General features: G+C 34.8%; 1 protein-coding gene across 6 annotated transcripts in view; it reads right to left on the bottom strand.

Annotated features, from left to right (window-relative positions):
• The window catches only part of LOC111064384 (histone acetyltransferase p300-like), a 43,011-nt gene that overhangs the window by 8,240 nt on the left and 21,175 nt on the right, over positions 1-13,596 (bottom strand). For 5 of the 6 annotated variants that reach the window (XM_039423292.1, XM_039423294.1, XM_039423293.1 and 2 more), the window contains exons 4-7: positions 11,912-12,059; positions 5,678-5,795; positions 3,721-3,775; positions 194-535 (exon numbers count right to left, since the gene is read on the bottom strand). In XM_039423292.1, the coding sequence (XP_039279226.1) occupies positions 390-535; positions 3,721-3,775; positions 5,678-5,795; positions 11,912-12,059 (467 nt within the window). In that variant the 3' untranslated portion in view covers positions 194-389. Of the gene's footprint in view, positions 1-193; positions 536-3,720; positions 3,776-5,677; positions 5,796-11,911; positions 12,060-13,596 lie in introns of those variants that run through there. The other variant, XM_039423290.1, reaches the window with a different exon arrangement.

The raw sequence follows: 13,596 nt of genomic DNA, 5'->3' as shown, positions 1-13,596 counted from the left end.
ACCTTGAAACGTATAAAAACTTGAAATTAGGGTACCTTAATTTTTTGGAAAGCAATACTTTCCTTACCTATGGTAATAGGGCAAGGAAAGTAAAAATAACATTACAGTATATTAAATTGAATAGGGTGTTGTGATCAGCAGTAATGAAATCCTTAACTGAATAAAATGGATTCACAATCAACCAGGATCTTAGTACTTGGAGAAAACGCTTTATTGATAAGGATCTAACTTGAGCTGGTTGCAATAGTACAATATCGAAAAGGAATATTTCGTCAGTAGTGAATTGTATAAAGATATAAAGTTAAATATGAATACTGTGTAAGTATATACACAAGTTCACAAGGTTAAAAACGTGAAAATGATAGGAGAGTTTAGTTCAAACTTGGGTTTCAATTCTGGATCAAGCACCGGTTGAGTAAGTCAGTAAGTTCGTCGAGGGACATCTCTGGTGGGATGGATGCTGCCTCGTCACCTTGCGCCTGCGCCAACTGCTGCTGCTGCTGCTGCTCTTGCAGTTGGTCCTGCCTTTTCTTCTCTGCAAGACAAACATTCACAATTCCTTGCTCAAAATGTGTAACCTTATCTAAATTTGGGAGAGGAATAGCACGAGGTTAGATTATTTTTTCTCTCCCTATGGTTTTGATTATGTACTTATGGTACGAAAAAATTATGGATGACAATCACTTCATCAAGATGTTGATCGAGAATCAGCCCTAGTAGGAAACTTCAGTAGCCTACCGTACGTCAAGTTCTCAGTTCATCTAGTTCCTGCTGCTTTCAAAAGTCCAGAGGACAGACAGGCAAAAATTCATCTATTTCAGATAAATAACAAATTAAACATAGGCAATGCACTCGTTCATCAAATGAAAAATGAAACTATATTATCAACCATCATTTTCTCTTATATCACTCTTTTCAAATATGATTGGAAATGAATACCCAGTTTATTATATAATGTAATTATTATTATAATAACAGAACTGATTAATAAATAATAAACAGTACCTGATTAAATAATACAGAACTGATTTTCAAGACTAAAAGAATAGTAAAAATTGCATACATTCATTGGTAAAGAAATATTTATAAACAGTTCTACTCAGTGTGAGTGAAACAATGAAGTTGATACAGTATCATATGATATTGATTCTGAAATAATCAAAAAATGCTTAATAATACCCATCATATTACAATTTAAAAGCTAAAACCTAACCTCTATACTGTCCCTAACCTAAACTTTAACCTCCAACTAACTTCTCCCTAACCCATTCTCACCAATCCCTATAACTAGTGTGCATCGATTTAGCAGACTGTCTATTAGCCTGCAACAGAAACTTGATAATGAAAAGCTTCACAAACTGAATTTACATTTGTTTTAGAAGCTCAAGAAATTATCAAAATCAGTAGGGATTTAATGAACCGAGAACTTGTTGGACTGATTCGGAAATCTAAAAATTATCTTACAATAATGTATTTATCTATTCATTTAGTATAATAGAATGACCTCGCTTCACAAATACATATGAATGAAGGATTGTCAAGCAAATGTGGAGAAGAGAAATGCTTAAAAAATCTTGAGGTTTACAATTTGAGGCATTATTATTATTTAGATGAAAATCAGAACCACGAGTAACAACGCGTTCCCAGCAAGTGAATTCAAAATCACCGAAACCCCCAGATCTTTAAAGCTGAAAAAGTTGCTTCATCTGCAGAGCTTCTGAAGCAACTTGCCCAACTACAAATATTAGTCTCACCAAACTAAAAACCAATTAGAAGTATTTCTAAAAACGTCCGAGGAAGAAAAAGTAGGGATGGTGCAAGAAATTAAATTTTTAAATAATAAAATTACAGGATTTAGACTATAAAAAGGAAATTCTAAATTATCTAGAAAGTCAATGTAGTTTAATGTCGGAGGAAGTACAGAAACAAAAATCGAAATTTGAAAAAAAAATAAAAGTATAAAGGAACTGCTGGCTAAAAGCAAAAAAAAAAATAGAATCTAACATAGATGAAAGGAAATGCTCTGAAAATGATCGAAGTGAGGTTATGAAGACAGCAACCAAAAATAAAACGGTGGGAAATAAAGGTATAGTAAGGTCCACGTTATAATGACAGTATTTGATCAACTTTGGTTTTGCTATCCTTGTCTATCATTCGACAAAGCCGAAGGTGGTACTATCGTTTTCTAGGTCCACAACGGTGCCAATTGTGTTTTTGACAGTGAAGAAATATGATTAATTAATGCAGAGAATCGGCATCGCTATTCTTCTATCTTTATCCACTGTCATTATAACGTGGACCTCACTATAGAGGAGGGAGAGTCCTACTAACGACATCCAGTGGAGTCATTGACGAGATTGAGATTGCAGTGATCTCCTTCTTAAAAACATTGTAAATTAATTTGATGTCCTATGTTTTTTAAGCCGGGTGCACCTATTAATGCAGTAGTACCGTAGGGAGCAAACCAAAGATTTTGATCCAATTGTACTGGTTGGCTCAAATGATATAAAAATCCTAACTTGAATCATATAACAGAGAATCAAATAACAGAGAAAATAAAAGAGATTATGCCACTCAGCAAAAAATTAACGTAAGTGATAAAGTACCTATGGCATCCTTACATAGAGATATGTAATAAAATTTAATCTTGTATTTTTGTTTTTTCGGCAGCTTGACAGGTTAAATGATAAAAAAGTACTGTTATCATGGTCTTATATTTATAATATCATATCATGCTATCTTAGTATAGGGAAATTCATATCAACAAATTTTGGACAGAATGTTTGAGATTCAAAAGAAGGCACTCGTGTACAGAGAAGTGGATAGGTTAGATTCCTGTAGGCCTTTATTTAAAAAAAAACTGGCTTTTTAACTGTACCATCTTTCTATACAAATTAATTTATAGAAAATTCATAGAGAATATGTACTATTCTATAAATAGAACTTATAGAAAATATGTACGTGACAAACGAGTGGTGAGAACCAAAGTTCAAATATACATTAGTACAATACACAAAACAGAGCAGACTATCATAAGTATAATGACTCACATTAGTATGTCATTTGAACAGGAACCAGATTATAATGGAAAGAAATGTTATAACAAGTTACCAGAACTAATAAAAGTAGCAATACTGATAAAAAGATTTTCAATTAAAAGATTTAGTTGATAGAGTATTTTATACTGTAGGCAACAAGAGTTCCTTTCAAACCAAAACTAGGTTTGAATCACTTCTTGTTTAACTATGTAACTTAGTGTTGATTATGTAAAATCATTGACCTGCCTTGTCTTATAACTGGAGTCCTTGGGACGTAATCTTTGAAAAAATTTTATGAGAGAAATGAATATTGGGGGAAGCACAATCAAGGGAATCAACTGGTAGAGAGGGGATGAATTGGAAAATAACCTAAATAGCAATATCTATTCACTAAATTTTAGAACAAATTTGCAGTAGAAAATGTTGAAAAAATATTTACATTAGAAATTGGTCGGTAAGAGCAGAAATTTAATTATTTCAAAAGAAGTGAATAAGTAGAATGTATATTGTACAAGCATTGAGGATGGGAAGTATAAGATAAAAATTCATCTGGAAATTAAAAAACTTAGAAAAAGTACCATTTCATTCACTTGAAAATGGCTTAGGTTGAAACATTTTTGTACCGTATTGATAGATCCAGAAAGATATATGCGAATAGAAGCGAAAAACTCATTCCACTTACCCATTTCTCCTCTGATCATGATGATTTTTTGTGCCATTAGATGACAGTACTCCGACTAAAACAACATTTAATCATTTGCCAATATTATTGAACCTTAAAAATCAGCTTAAAAATAAAAATAAACAAATTATCAAATTCATTATTTTTCAAATTAGAATTCATTCCAGTACTTTCTTCTTTAATAGAAAGTCAATATAATCATCAATTTTGATATATTCACTGTTTCGAAGCATCAATATTTACTATCATAAATTCATCAGTAGCTGGTAATTATAATTTAATTAATATAGGTTCTTGTTTTCACCAATGGTGAAAATAATAACCAGAATAATATTTTTTGTTATTATTATTGGTTATTAATTTTCTTATTATTGGTTATAATTATAATTTAATTAATATTCGTTATTAATTTTACTCCAAAAATGTAAATATGAAAGTTACTGAAGAAATAAATTTGCAGTAGTGCATTAAAAAAAATGGAGTTTGTTGGACAATGAGCTTAAATGAGAAAGAGTTCATGAAATGAGATATATGTTCAGTTATGAAGAGAAGTAAGAAAACTCTAGAAGTGTGATTTAAAGCTAAAAAAGCTGGTTCACAAAATTAGTTTGTGAAAGCAATGTTTTGGTAATCTATAATAAACACCGTGTCCCACGAAGAGGTTCGCACGTTTCATTTTATATTACTTGCCCATTCAAGCACCCAACTTTTTCAAATCTCACACAGTTTACAAAGTAGGTTCTAAAAATATTCTGGGAAAATTTTAACTCCCTAACCTTCGTAGAAACAAAATGGCGGCATATTGAAAAACGATACTTTAAGAACATAAAAAGGTGTTTTTGATTTTATAAAATATTTTTATTGTTGCACTTTAGAACAATATGACTTTTAAATAAAAAAACTAGAACATAGCCTAATGAAAAACCTCTAAGTCCAAAATAATTCAAATTGAAATCCATCCACAGCAACACACTGATAACAGCGCTTAAGAAATGATTCGTAAGCTCTTACAAAAAAACTCCGCGGTATACCGAGAAGTTATTATTATTATTATTATTATTAGTAGTAGTAGTAGTAGTAGTAGTAGTAGTGAAGCTACAGTTCCTCTTCTATTGATTGTTTTAGTTGCTCATCATTATTGAAGCTATGGGTGTAAACTTGTTCCTTCAAGTAACTCACTGGTGTGTGCGAATCTAGCTTTCTTAGTTGCAAACCAGTTGCGTCTGAAACCAATTTGCAACTGAAACAAAACTTCTGTTCACACACGGGTGCACTGGCAAAACGCCTTTTGTAAATCAGTTGCATCAATGTTCTCTATTTGAAGTCAGCAACACACCACTGCAACCGCGGGTCTACGCAAGTGGTTTGAGAATGGTTAAAAACTTGCGTCATTTGCGCCTCCCCACTCGAATACATTGTCAAGGCTGCAAAACAGCCAGCAGACAAAATTCTGTTACAAGTAGTGATAAAGCCACTGGAACAAGATAACTTGCTCGCCCATGTAGTTCAGTCTCCTGTCACCAGGTAGCCTATATTTTGCGGGAAAATATTTTCTTTGACGAATAGAATATAATTAATTATTTTAAACAAGAATGAACAGTTAATATTACATCTGACATATTGGCATCAGCTATCCTCTATATAGAAGGCAGTGCCAAGGCAGAGAATCAACAACGCTGTTCTCCTATATTTTCCACTAACTTTATAACTTGACCTCACTATAGTCTATCAACTAGATTATGCACTAGCATCATTTAACTAGGATATTTCTAGTAAGGCTTGTTTACTATATTTTTCCACTGCCATTATAACGTGGATCACACTAAAGATTGAATCAAGATTGGACAAGTATCAAAATACATCCTCTGCTTCACACAAAAAATATACTCTGACAATTAATTTGAAGATTACAACAGTGAACTAATATAATTTTAACTGGATAGGCCTAAATATTTACCTTTGAGTCTGCTAACTGGAAAATAACTAATTCAACTCTACGAGCAAAAACAACGAAATTGTGCATACGGCTATCCATCATTGCCTGAGGATCTGCGATAGGAAATATTCGTTCAAACCTGAAAACACAGAAAACGCAGACATAAGCAAGACATGCTGTAGTAGCACAGCCAGGGCAAAACTTGATATTTATTGCAAGTAACATTTTTAATATTTTTGCAATTAATTTCATTGTTTGGATTCTTATTTGGATTTTAATTGTTCTGATAGATTAAAAATCTGGTGTGGTGCACTCACACAACTTTCCTTGTCGTTATGAAAATTGATGAACTGACGCTAGTGTTCCCGCGTATCTCAAGTCTACTATTCAAAGATTTGAGCCAGCTGGTGACAGGACAATAGCGCTGCAGACACACGAAGTCTGCTATCTCTTCATAGTGAATGATTCAATAGAATCAACAGTTGCCAACAGCTTGCAATTGAATAATCTTATTTTCTCGAATTTCGAGCTTATTTTCAATTTTAGGTGAAAATGCTATTGAACATTAATCGTGGAGATTTTTATTCTCAACCTTTTCCACTTGAATTTTTTTGTTTAAATTGTATCTGAAGCCTGATAATTGAGAATCTAAAATCAAACTTTGCATAGATGGTGCAGTGCTCCTGAAATTTATACAGATATGAGACTTGTGGTAGTTGATAGAGCTTATCAATGACTTTTCTAGGTATGAATTTGATCAAAATCGTTGGAGGCGTTCTCGAGAAAATCGCGAAAAACCCTGTTTTTGACAACATTTTCGCCATTTTAGCCGCCATCTTGAATTGCATTTGATCGAAAATGTTCGTGTCGGATCCTTATAGTGTAAGGAACTTGAGTTCCAAATTTCAAGTCATTCCGATAATTGGGAGATGAGATATCGTGTACACAGACGCACATACACTCATACACACACATACTCACATACAGACCAATACCCAAAAACCACTTTTTTGGACTCAGGGGACCTTGAAACGTATAGAAATTTAGAAATTGGGGTACCTTAATTTTTTTCGGAAAGCAATACTTTCCTTACCTATGGTAATAGGGCAAGGAAAGTAAAAATTACAGTAGATACGTTTTTTGGGGCTTTAAATTGTGTGTGAATTGAGTTATGATTTGAACACAACCTCTGGACTATGTATTCTAGATTAAATATAAATCAATTTTAAGCAATAGCCTGTTGTTTCTACCTGAGTTGTATATATATAATAACTAGCCGTCAGGCTCGCTTCGCTCGCCATATCCGTCTAGCCAGGGGGCTCCGCCCCCTGGACCCCCGACTGGATCGTCCAAGAATGAGATCAGCAGCCTCGCTTCGCTCGCCTGCATTTTTCATTTGAGCATTTTTATCATATGTTAGGACAATCCAGTCGGGGGGTCCAGACTAAACGTCTGGCTAAACGGATATGGCGAGCTAAGCGAGCCTGACGGCTAGTAATATAATATTCCCAGGATTGAAGTTGCAGTGCCCAATCAATTTTTCCGCGATAAATGCATTTGAATCTTCAACTTGGTGCCAACCTAACAAAGTCAACTCAACTTAATGCCAACCTGACAAAATTATTAATTTAGTTGCCAGTTAACAACTGTTTCGAAGTGGTACTCTATCTAGATTATAGTTCTATAGTAACATATGATATGGAAATTTCAATTATAATTAAGAGATTGGGAGAAGAAGAATATACATGCTAAAAGACGAACTTTAATCCCTTAAAAACAACCCTTAGAGTTAAAATATTGTCAAAAGATTTCTTAGTGCGCCTCTAAAGGGCCAACTGAACATACCTACCAAATTTGAACGTTTTTGGTCCGGTAGATTTTTAGTTATGCGAGTGAGTGAGTGAGTGAGTGAGTGAGTGAGTGAGTGAGTGAGTGAGTGAGTCAGTCAGTGAGTGAGTGCCATTTCGCTTTTATATATATAGATAATCTTGTATATGAATGAATAAATAAATATTGCAATCCATTGTATTCCAATGAAATCGATTTCCAATCAGGCGATAGATGAGACATAAATTGGTTAATATCATCCAGTTTCAACCTGAAACTCAAATTCTAATGAACGTATTACAAATTTTTGTTTATGTTTAAAAATTGGAGAATGATTTACATTGGGAAGATTGAAATATTCATTAGTGAGGTCCACGTTGAAGAAAGAGGCTGTGTAGAAAGATAGAAGAACAGCTTTGCCGATTCTCTGCCTTCTAAAAGGCTGGCCACTAACGGTAGAACATTTATGATACACCGGCATCATACATTGTTGTGTCAAATTGTCTATTTTTCTTTAGGGCTGCTTTTGAATATTAGTAAAAATAGAAATCTGAGTACCAGATTAAATGATAAATTTTTACTTTCCTTGCCCTATTACAATAGGTAAGGAAAGTAATGCTTTCCGAAAAAAATTAAGGTACCCCAATTTCAAAATTTCTATACGTTTCAAGGTCCCCCGAGTCCAAAAAAAGTATGTGTGTGTGTGTGTGTGTGTGTGCACGCTCCTCCCTCGTACCGCCCTCGTACCGCCCTCGTTCCTCCATCGAACTACAGTCGCGCCGCCCACGCACCCATCATGAACGTTACGGAAGATGTTAGATCTTATCGCGTTCCCCGGTCGAACGACTCTTGCTCGCCGGTCGATCATCAATCGCTCTGCTGGAGTGACGTTCGGTTGCGGAGCAGAGCGAAAGTCTGTACGCACCTTAAGGATCCGACACGAACAGTTTCGATCTAATGCAATTCAAGATGGCGGCTAAAATGGCAAAAATGTTGTCAAAAACAGGGTTTTTCGCGATTTTATCGAAAATGGCTCCAACGATTTTGATCAAATTCATACCTCAAATAGTCATTGATAAGCTATGTCAACTGCCATAAGTCCCATATCTGTAAAAAGTTCAGGAGCTCCGCCCAATCTATGCAAAGTTTGATTTTAGATTTCCAATTATCAGGTCTCAGATATAATTTAAACGAAAAATTTAGAGTGGAAAAGATTGAGCATGAAAATCTCTTCAATTAATGTCTAGTAGCATTTTCACCTAAAATTGATAATTAGCTTGAAATTTGAGAAAATGTGATTATCCAATTGCAGACTGTTGGCAACTGTTGACTCTATTGAATCATTCACTATGAAGAGATAGCAGATCTCGTGTGTATCCAGCGGTATTGTCCTGTCACCAGCTGGCTCAGATCTTTGTTTATAAGTAGACTTGAGATGCGCGGGAACATTAGCGTCAGGTGATCAATTTTCATAACGGCAAGGAAAGTTGTGTGAGTGCGCCACACCAGATTTTCATAATTGAGATTATATATTTTGTTAACATACTATATTTCTACATTGCTGAAATTCATCTGGTAACGTTACAGAGCTAGAAAAAAAATAGCGCACTATACATAGTACCTTTTGAAAATAGCACTTGAGGACCGTGTGCATCAAGTATTTGACAGAACTCCTCTTTAATAATTATTATTTGTTACTCATGCCAGACCAATTCTATATAATGTATATCTATATAAGTTTTATGTAAATAGCTCTCGATATTAGATGGAACAGATCGAAACTTGAGTCAGTGAAAGTGAAAATGAGTTGGGCCAGTGAAAGTGAGTAGAGTCAGAGAAAATGAAAGTGAAAGTGAGTTGAGTCAGTGAAAAGGAAATTGCAAGTGAGTTGAGTCAGTGAAAATGAAAGTGAGTTGAGTCAGAGAAAAGGAAATTGAAAGTGAGTTGAGTCAGTGAAAATGAAAGTGAGTTGAATCAGTGAAAAAGAAAGGAAGTTGAGTCAGTGAAAAGGAAATTGAAAGTGAGTTGAATCAGTGAAAATGAAAGTGAGTTGAGTCAGTGAAAAAGAAAGTGAGTTGAGTCAGTGAAAAGGAAATTGAAAGTTAATTGAGTCAGTGAAAATGAAAGTGAAAGTGAGTTGAAGTCTCGAACTTTTTGATCCATTACAAACTGCTCGGCTTCATCAAGTTCTTATATTAAAATAACAACTATCAGACTAAAATAATAGTGAAGAATATGAAATATTCACTGGAGCATCCTTCCAAACCACATAGTATTCAACAGTCACACCCACAACAGTGATTCGAAAGCATGCTCCAGTCAGTGAGTAAATAATATTATTTTATATTTTCCAAATTATTCTAGTTACTGGATTATTATTATAGTCTGATGATGTCTCACACTATGTCAAAGCGATCGCCACAAAGATAAGTAAATGCTTATTCCACATCAAAAGTGTTTTTCAACATTGAACGTTTTAGTCATTATTAAACGAAAATCCAAATCAAATGCTGTAAATCACCCCGAAGACTTCTGCTACTGCAAATATCGAGAACAGGGTAAAGGGCTAGATGGAAATTCGATGAACGCTACTATTCAAAAATTATTTGTCAGCACGGGAATCGAACCTTGTACCTCCTAAGGCCCGCCGCAAAGTAGACCCACGCTAATCCACGCCACTCCAACCCACGCCGTGGGATGTTTTGTAAACTATTGCTATTACTTTTTCTTATTCTATTATTCTTAGAATAAACACAAATTGGAAAGAAGGGTGGGTGATGGTGGCTCAATCTATGAGTAAAATTGGTAAATTTCGAGCAGTAAAAAAAAGTTTAAACAGTTCGTCTGCTTCGTGTTTTTTTAGATTTAAATGTCATCATAACCTGACTTCTCATTAAAAAAAAAAATTGTTCAATATTTTTTAAATTCAGTCATACATTTTATTCTAACTGAATAATTTGGAATGGACATCAACATTTCAAGCACCAATTTATTAAAGCCTTCACTCAACCGTTGTAATTGTACAAGTGATGAGTATTTGTCTTTAAATAAAACCTGATTTTAAAATTGTCATATGATTGACACATCTCCACTATTTAGAATAGCATATGCAATTTAAAGCTTGAAATTTACCAATTTCACTCAGAGATGGTGCCACCATCACCCGCCTCACCAATTTGTGTTTACTTTAGCAATGGTTTACAATACATCCTATGGCATGGGTTGGAGTGGCGAGGATTAGCGTGGGTCTAATTTGCGGCGGGCCTAAAGCATTCCTGACCGGCAATTAGGCCCGCCGCAAAGTAGACCCACGTCAATCCACGAAAATCAGCCCACGCCGTGGGATGTTTTGTAAACCATTGCTGTAGAATTATTCATAATCAATCAGCTGACAAGTGGAATATTCATTGCATGTATTACACAGATGTCTGGAGAAGCCGAGCAATGGTTTACAAAACATTCCACTGCGTGGGTTGCTTTTCGTGGATTAGCGTGGGTCTACTTTGCGGCGGGCCTAATTGCCGATCAGGAGTGCTTACCCTTACATCAAACTGACAATCTCTGGATAGCAGCGCTTATTTTATAGGAAGTCTTAGCGGCCAGCCAGTCCACCGGGTTCGATTCCCGGGCTGACAAATAATTTTTCAATAGTAGCGCCCATCGAATTTACATCTAGCTGTTTACCCTGTTGTCAATATTTGCAGTAGCAGAAGTCTTCAGAGTGATTAATTCATACGAATTTTAATAAAATCAATATCTTATCAATAGCCATGCATCTGTATTATTTTTGTCTGCTATAGTAAACGCAAATTGAAGAAACAAGATCTATAAAAGTTTCTATAGACCTTGGGAGAGGCACCATCTCTGAGTGAAATTGGTAAATTTCAAGTTTTAAATTGCGTATGTTGTTCCAAAATATTGGAGATATGTTAATCATATGACAATTTTGAAATCAGGATTTATTATTTGTTTTAGAGGAGAACAAACAAATACTACTCACTTGTACAATTACAACGGTTCAGTGAAGGATTGAATTTGTACTTGCAATGTTGATGTCAATTGCAAATTATTCAGTTAGAATAAATGTATGACTGAATAAAAAAAATCTTGAATAAGCCTATTTTTAATGAGATGTCAGATTATGATGACATTTCAAATGTAAACAAACACAAAGCAGACGAAAAGTTTGACCTTTTTTTACTCATCGAGATTTACCAATTTATTTATTTATTTAATCATTCAGAATTACACAACTTACAGAAAAGTACCACAGGCTTATAAGCCTCATGAATGGAGCCTCAATTTCACTCATAAATGGAGCCAATCCATCACCCGCCACTCTAATTTGCTTTTTCTATAGTCAAAATTTCAATGTTAAAACCTAATAATCGAGTATAAAAAGATACTGTGAAAAAGTGAGAAGCATACGTTTTTTTTACGAAGTAGTCTCTGAGATCGGATTTCAAAGACTGCTGCCACTGTTTAATGAATGGGATCGGCGTCGCTGTCAGATGGATCATCCCTGGGCGAGGCGGTGACAGTTGCACTTCCGGTTCTGGTGCGTCAAGCGCCGCAACTGCAACAAAATGCACTCATTCAAATTAACTGCACAGACAAAGATATCTTAAAGCTTAAAATTTAATCTTAATATGTGATAACAGTCATAACCAACTACTGCCACCAACCTCTATAAAATCCAACACACTATGGAATGAGAAGCTAAGTTTAACAAAGGTGAGTCATGTCATAGCTCAAAGCACAGAGAATGAAAATTATTGTTTGAAACGCTTGCTTTAAATGTGAAGTTGTATTGTAAAGGATTATTCATTACATATATTAAATTCAAGTGTTTCGCGGATGGACTTATAATGTAAATTAGAATTATCCGGTTCTGTGATTATTCACTTGAAACTGATGTTTCGATCTCGGTACACCACCACATACGAAATCCTCGGAGAGTGACTTTTTGATCCTCGACTGAGGAGTAAGGATCCTCTTCTTGGAGAAGTTTGATTCTTCTAAGAAAGACAGTGAATCACAAATAAATCGACTACGGTTGCGAGTAAATGAACTTGAAAATGAGACGAGAAATCAAATTGAACTGGAACAACATGATTCATCTCTTTCTACTAATATATCACAAATTAAAATAACAATCGAGTTCTTGGAATCAGATAATAGTCTCCTGAGAAGTAAATGTATAAGGCACTCGAGTTGGAAGCATATGATTTGAGAAGCCTCTATTCTCCGGACGATGTTCAAACGCATAAAATATTTCAGTTGATATAGACACATTCGAGAAGAAGAAAAACTCCTTTGCTATTCTTGACGATATCTCAAAAGACAACGCCAATTCAAACATGTCTGATACAGTAAAAAAGAATGATAGTTTAACATTCAAGAAATCAAAGAGAAAAATAAAAAAAGAAAAGTATTGGTGCTGTCTGACAGTTAAGGAAAAATATTGGATGGGATCTAAATAATGAAGTTAGAGATAAGGGCGTTGAAGTGACTGTTTTTTCAAAGCCAGGTGGCTCTTTCAACGATGAAGTAACTCACGACATTAAGAATTTTAATTGAGATTTCGATGAGAAAGATGAATTTATAATTTTGGCAGTTGGTAATAATGTGACTGACGGATTAGAGCAACCTGCAGATTTCAACATTCAAAAAATATTCAAGTACAGCTAAGAATATTAATGTGACGATTTCAACAATACCTTTCAGATACGACAGACCACTGATGAATGTAAACTTAATTCATGGATGCGAGGACAAATAAGTGGTTTCAGAAAATTGAAATATTGTATTTGAATGATTTTGACGTAACAGATTATTCCAGACACGGTCTCCACTTGATCATGCATAAAGGAAAAAATAAGCTCATAAGACTTTTCAAGGATCATATAATCGAGACTTCGGTTGACCCCACGAGCACTGCTGAAAAAGGACCGAATCACATTTCAACTGTTGACAAATTAGATGGAGAGTGTTTTTTAAGCTTAGGTTTCTCTGAACCACGCAGCGTTATTGCGTGATCCGTCATCAGTGATACGCGGAAACCACGCGTGCGTGTTAAAAACAGCGGGTGTTTTCTCTGGCACCAACCTGGC

The sequence above is a fragment of the Nilaparvata lugens genome, chromosome 3 (genome assembly GCF_014356525.2).
Source record: "Nilaparvata lugens isolate BPH chromosome 3, ASM1435652v1, whole genome shotgun sequence".
Classification (NCBI taxonomy): domain Eukaryota; kingdom Metazoa; phylum Arthropoda; class Insecta; order Hemiptera; family Delphacidae; genus Nilaparvata; species Nilaparvata lugens.
The sequence above is the reverse complement of the archived record's forward strand: the minus strand, read 5'-3'. Positions and strand labels throughout refer to the sequence as shown.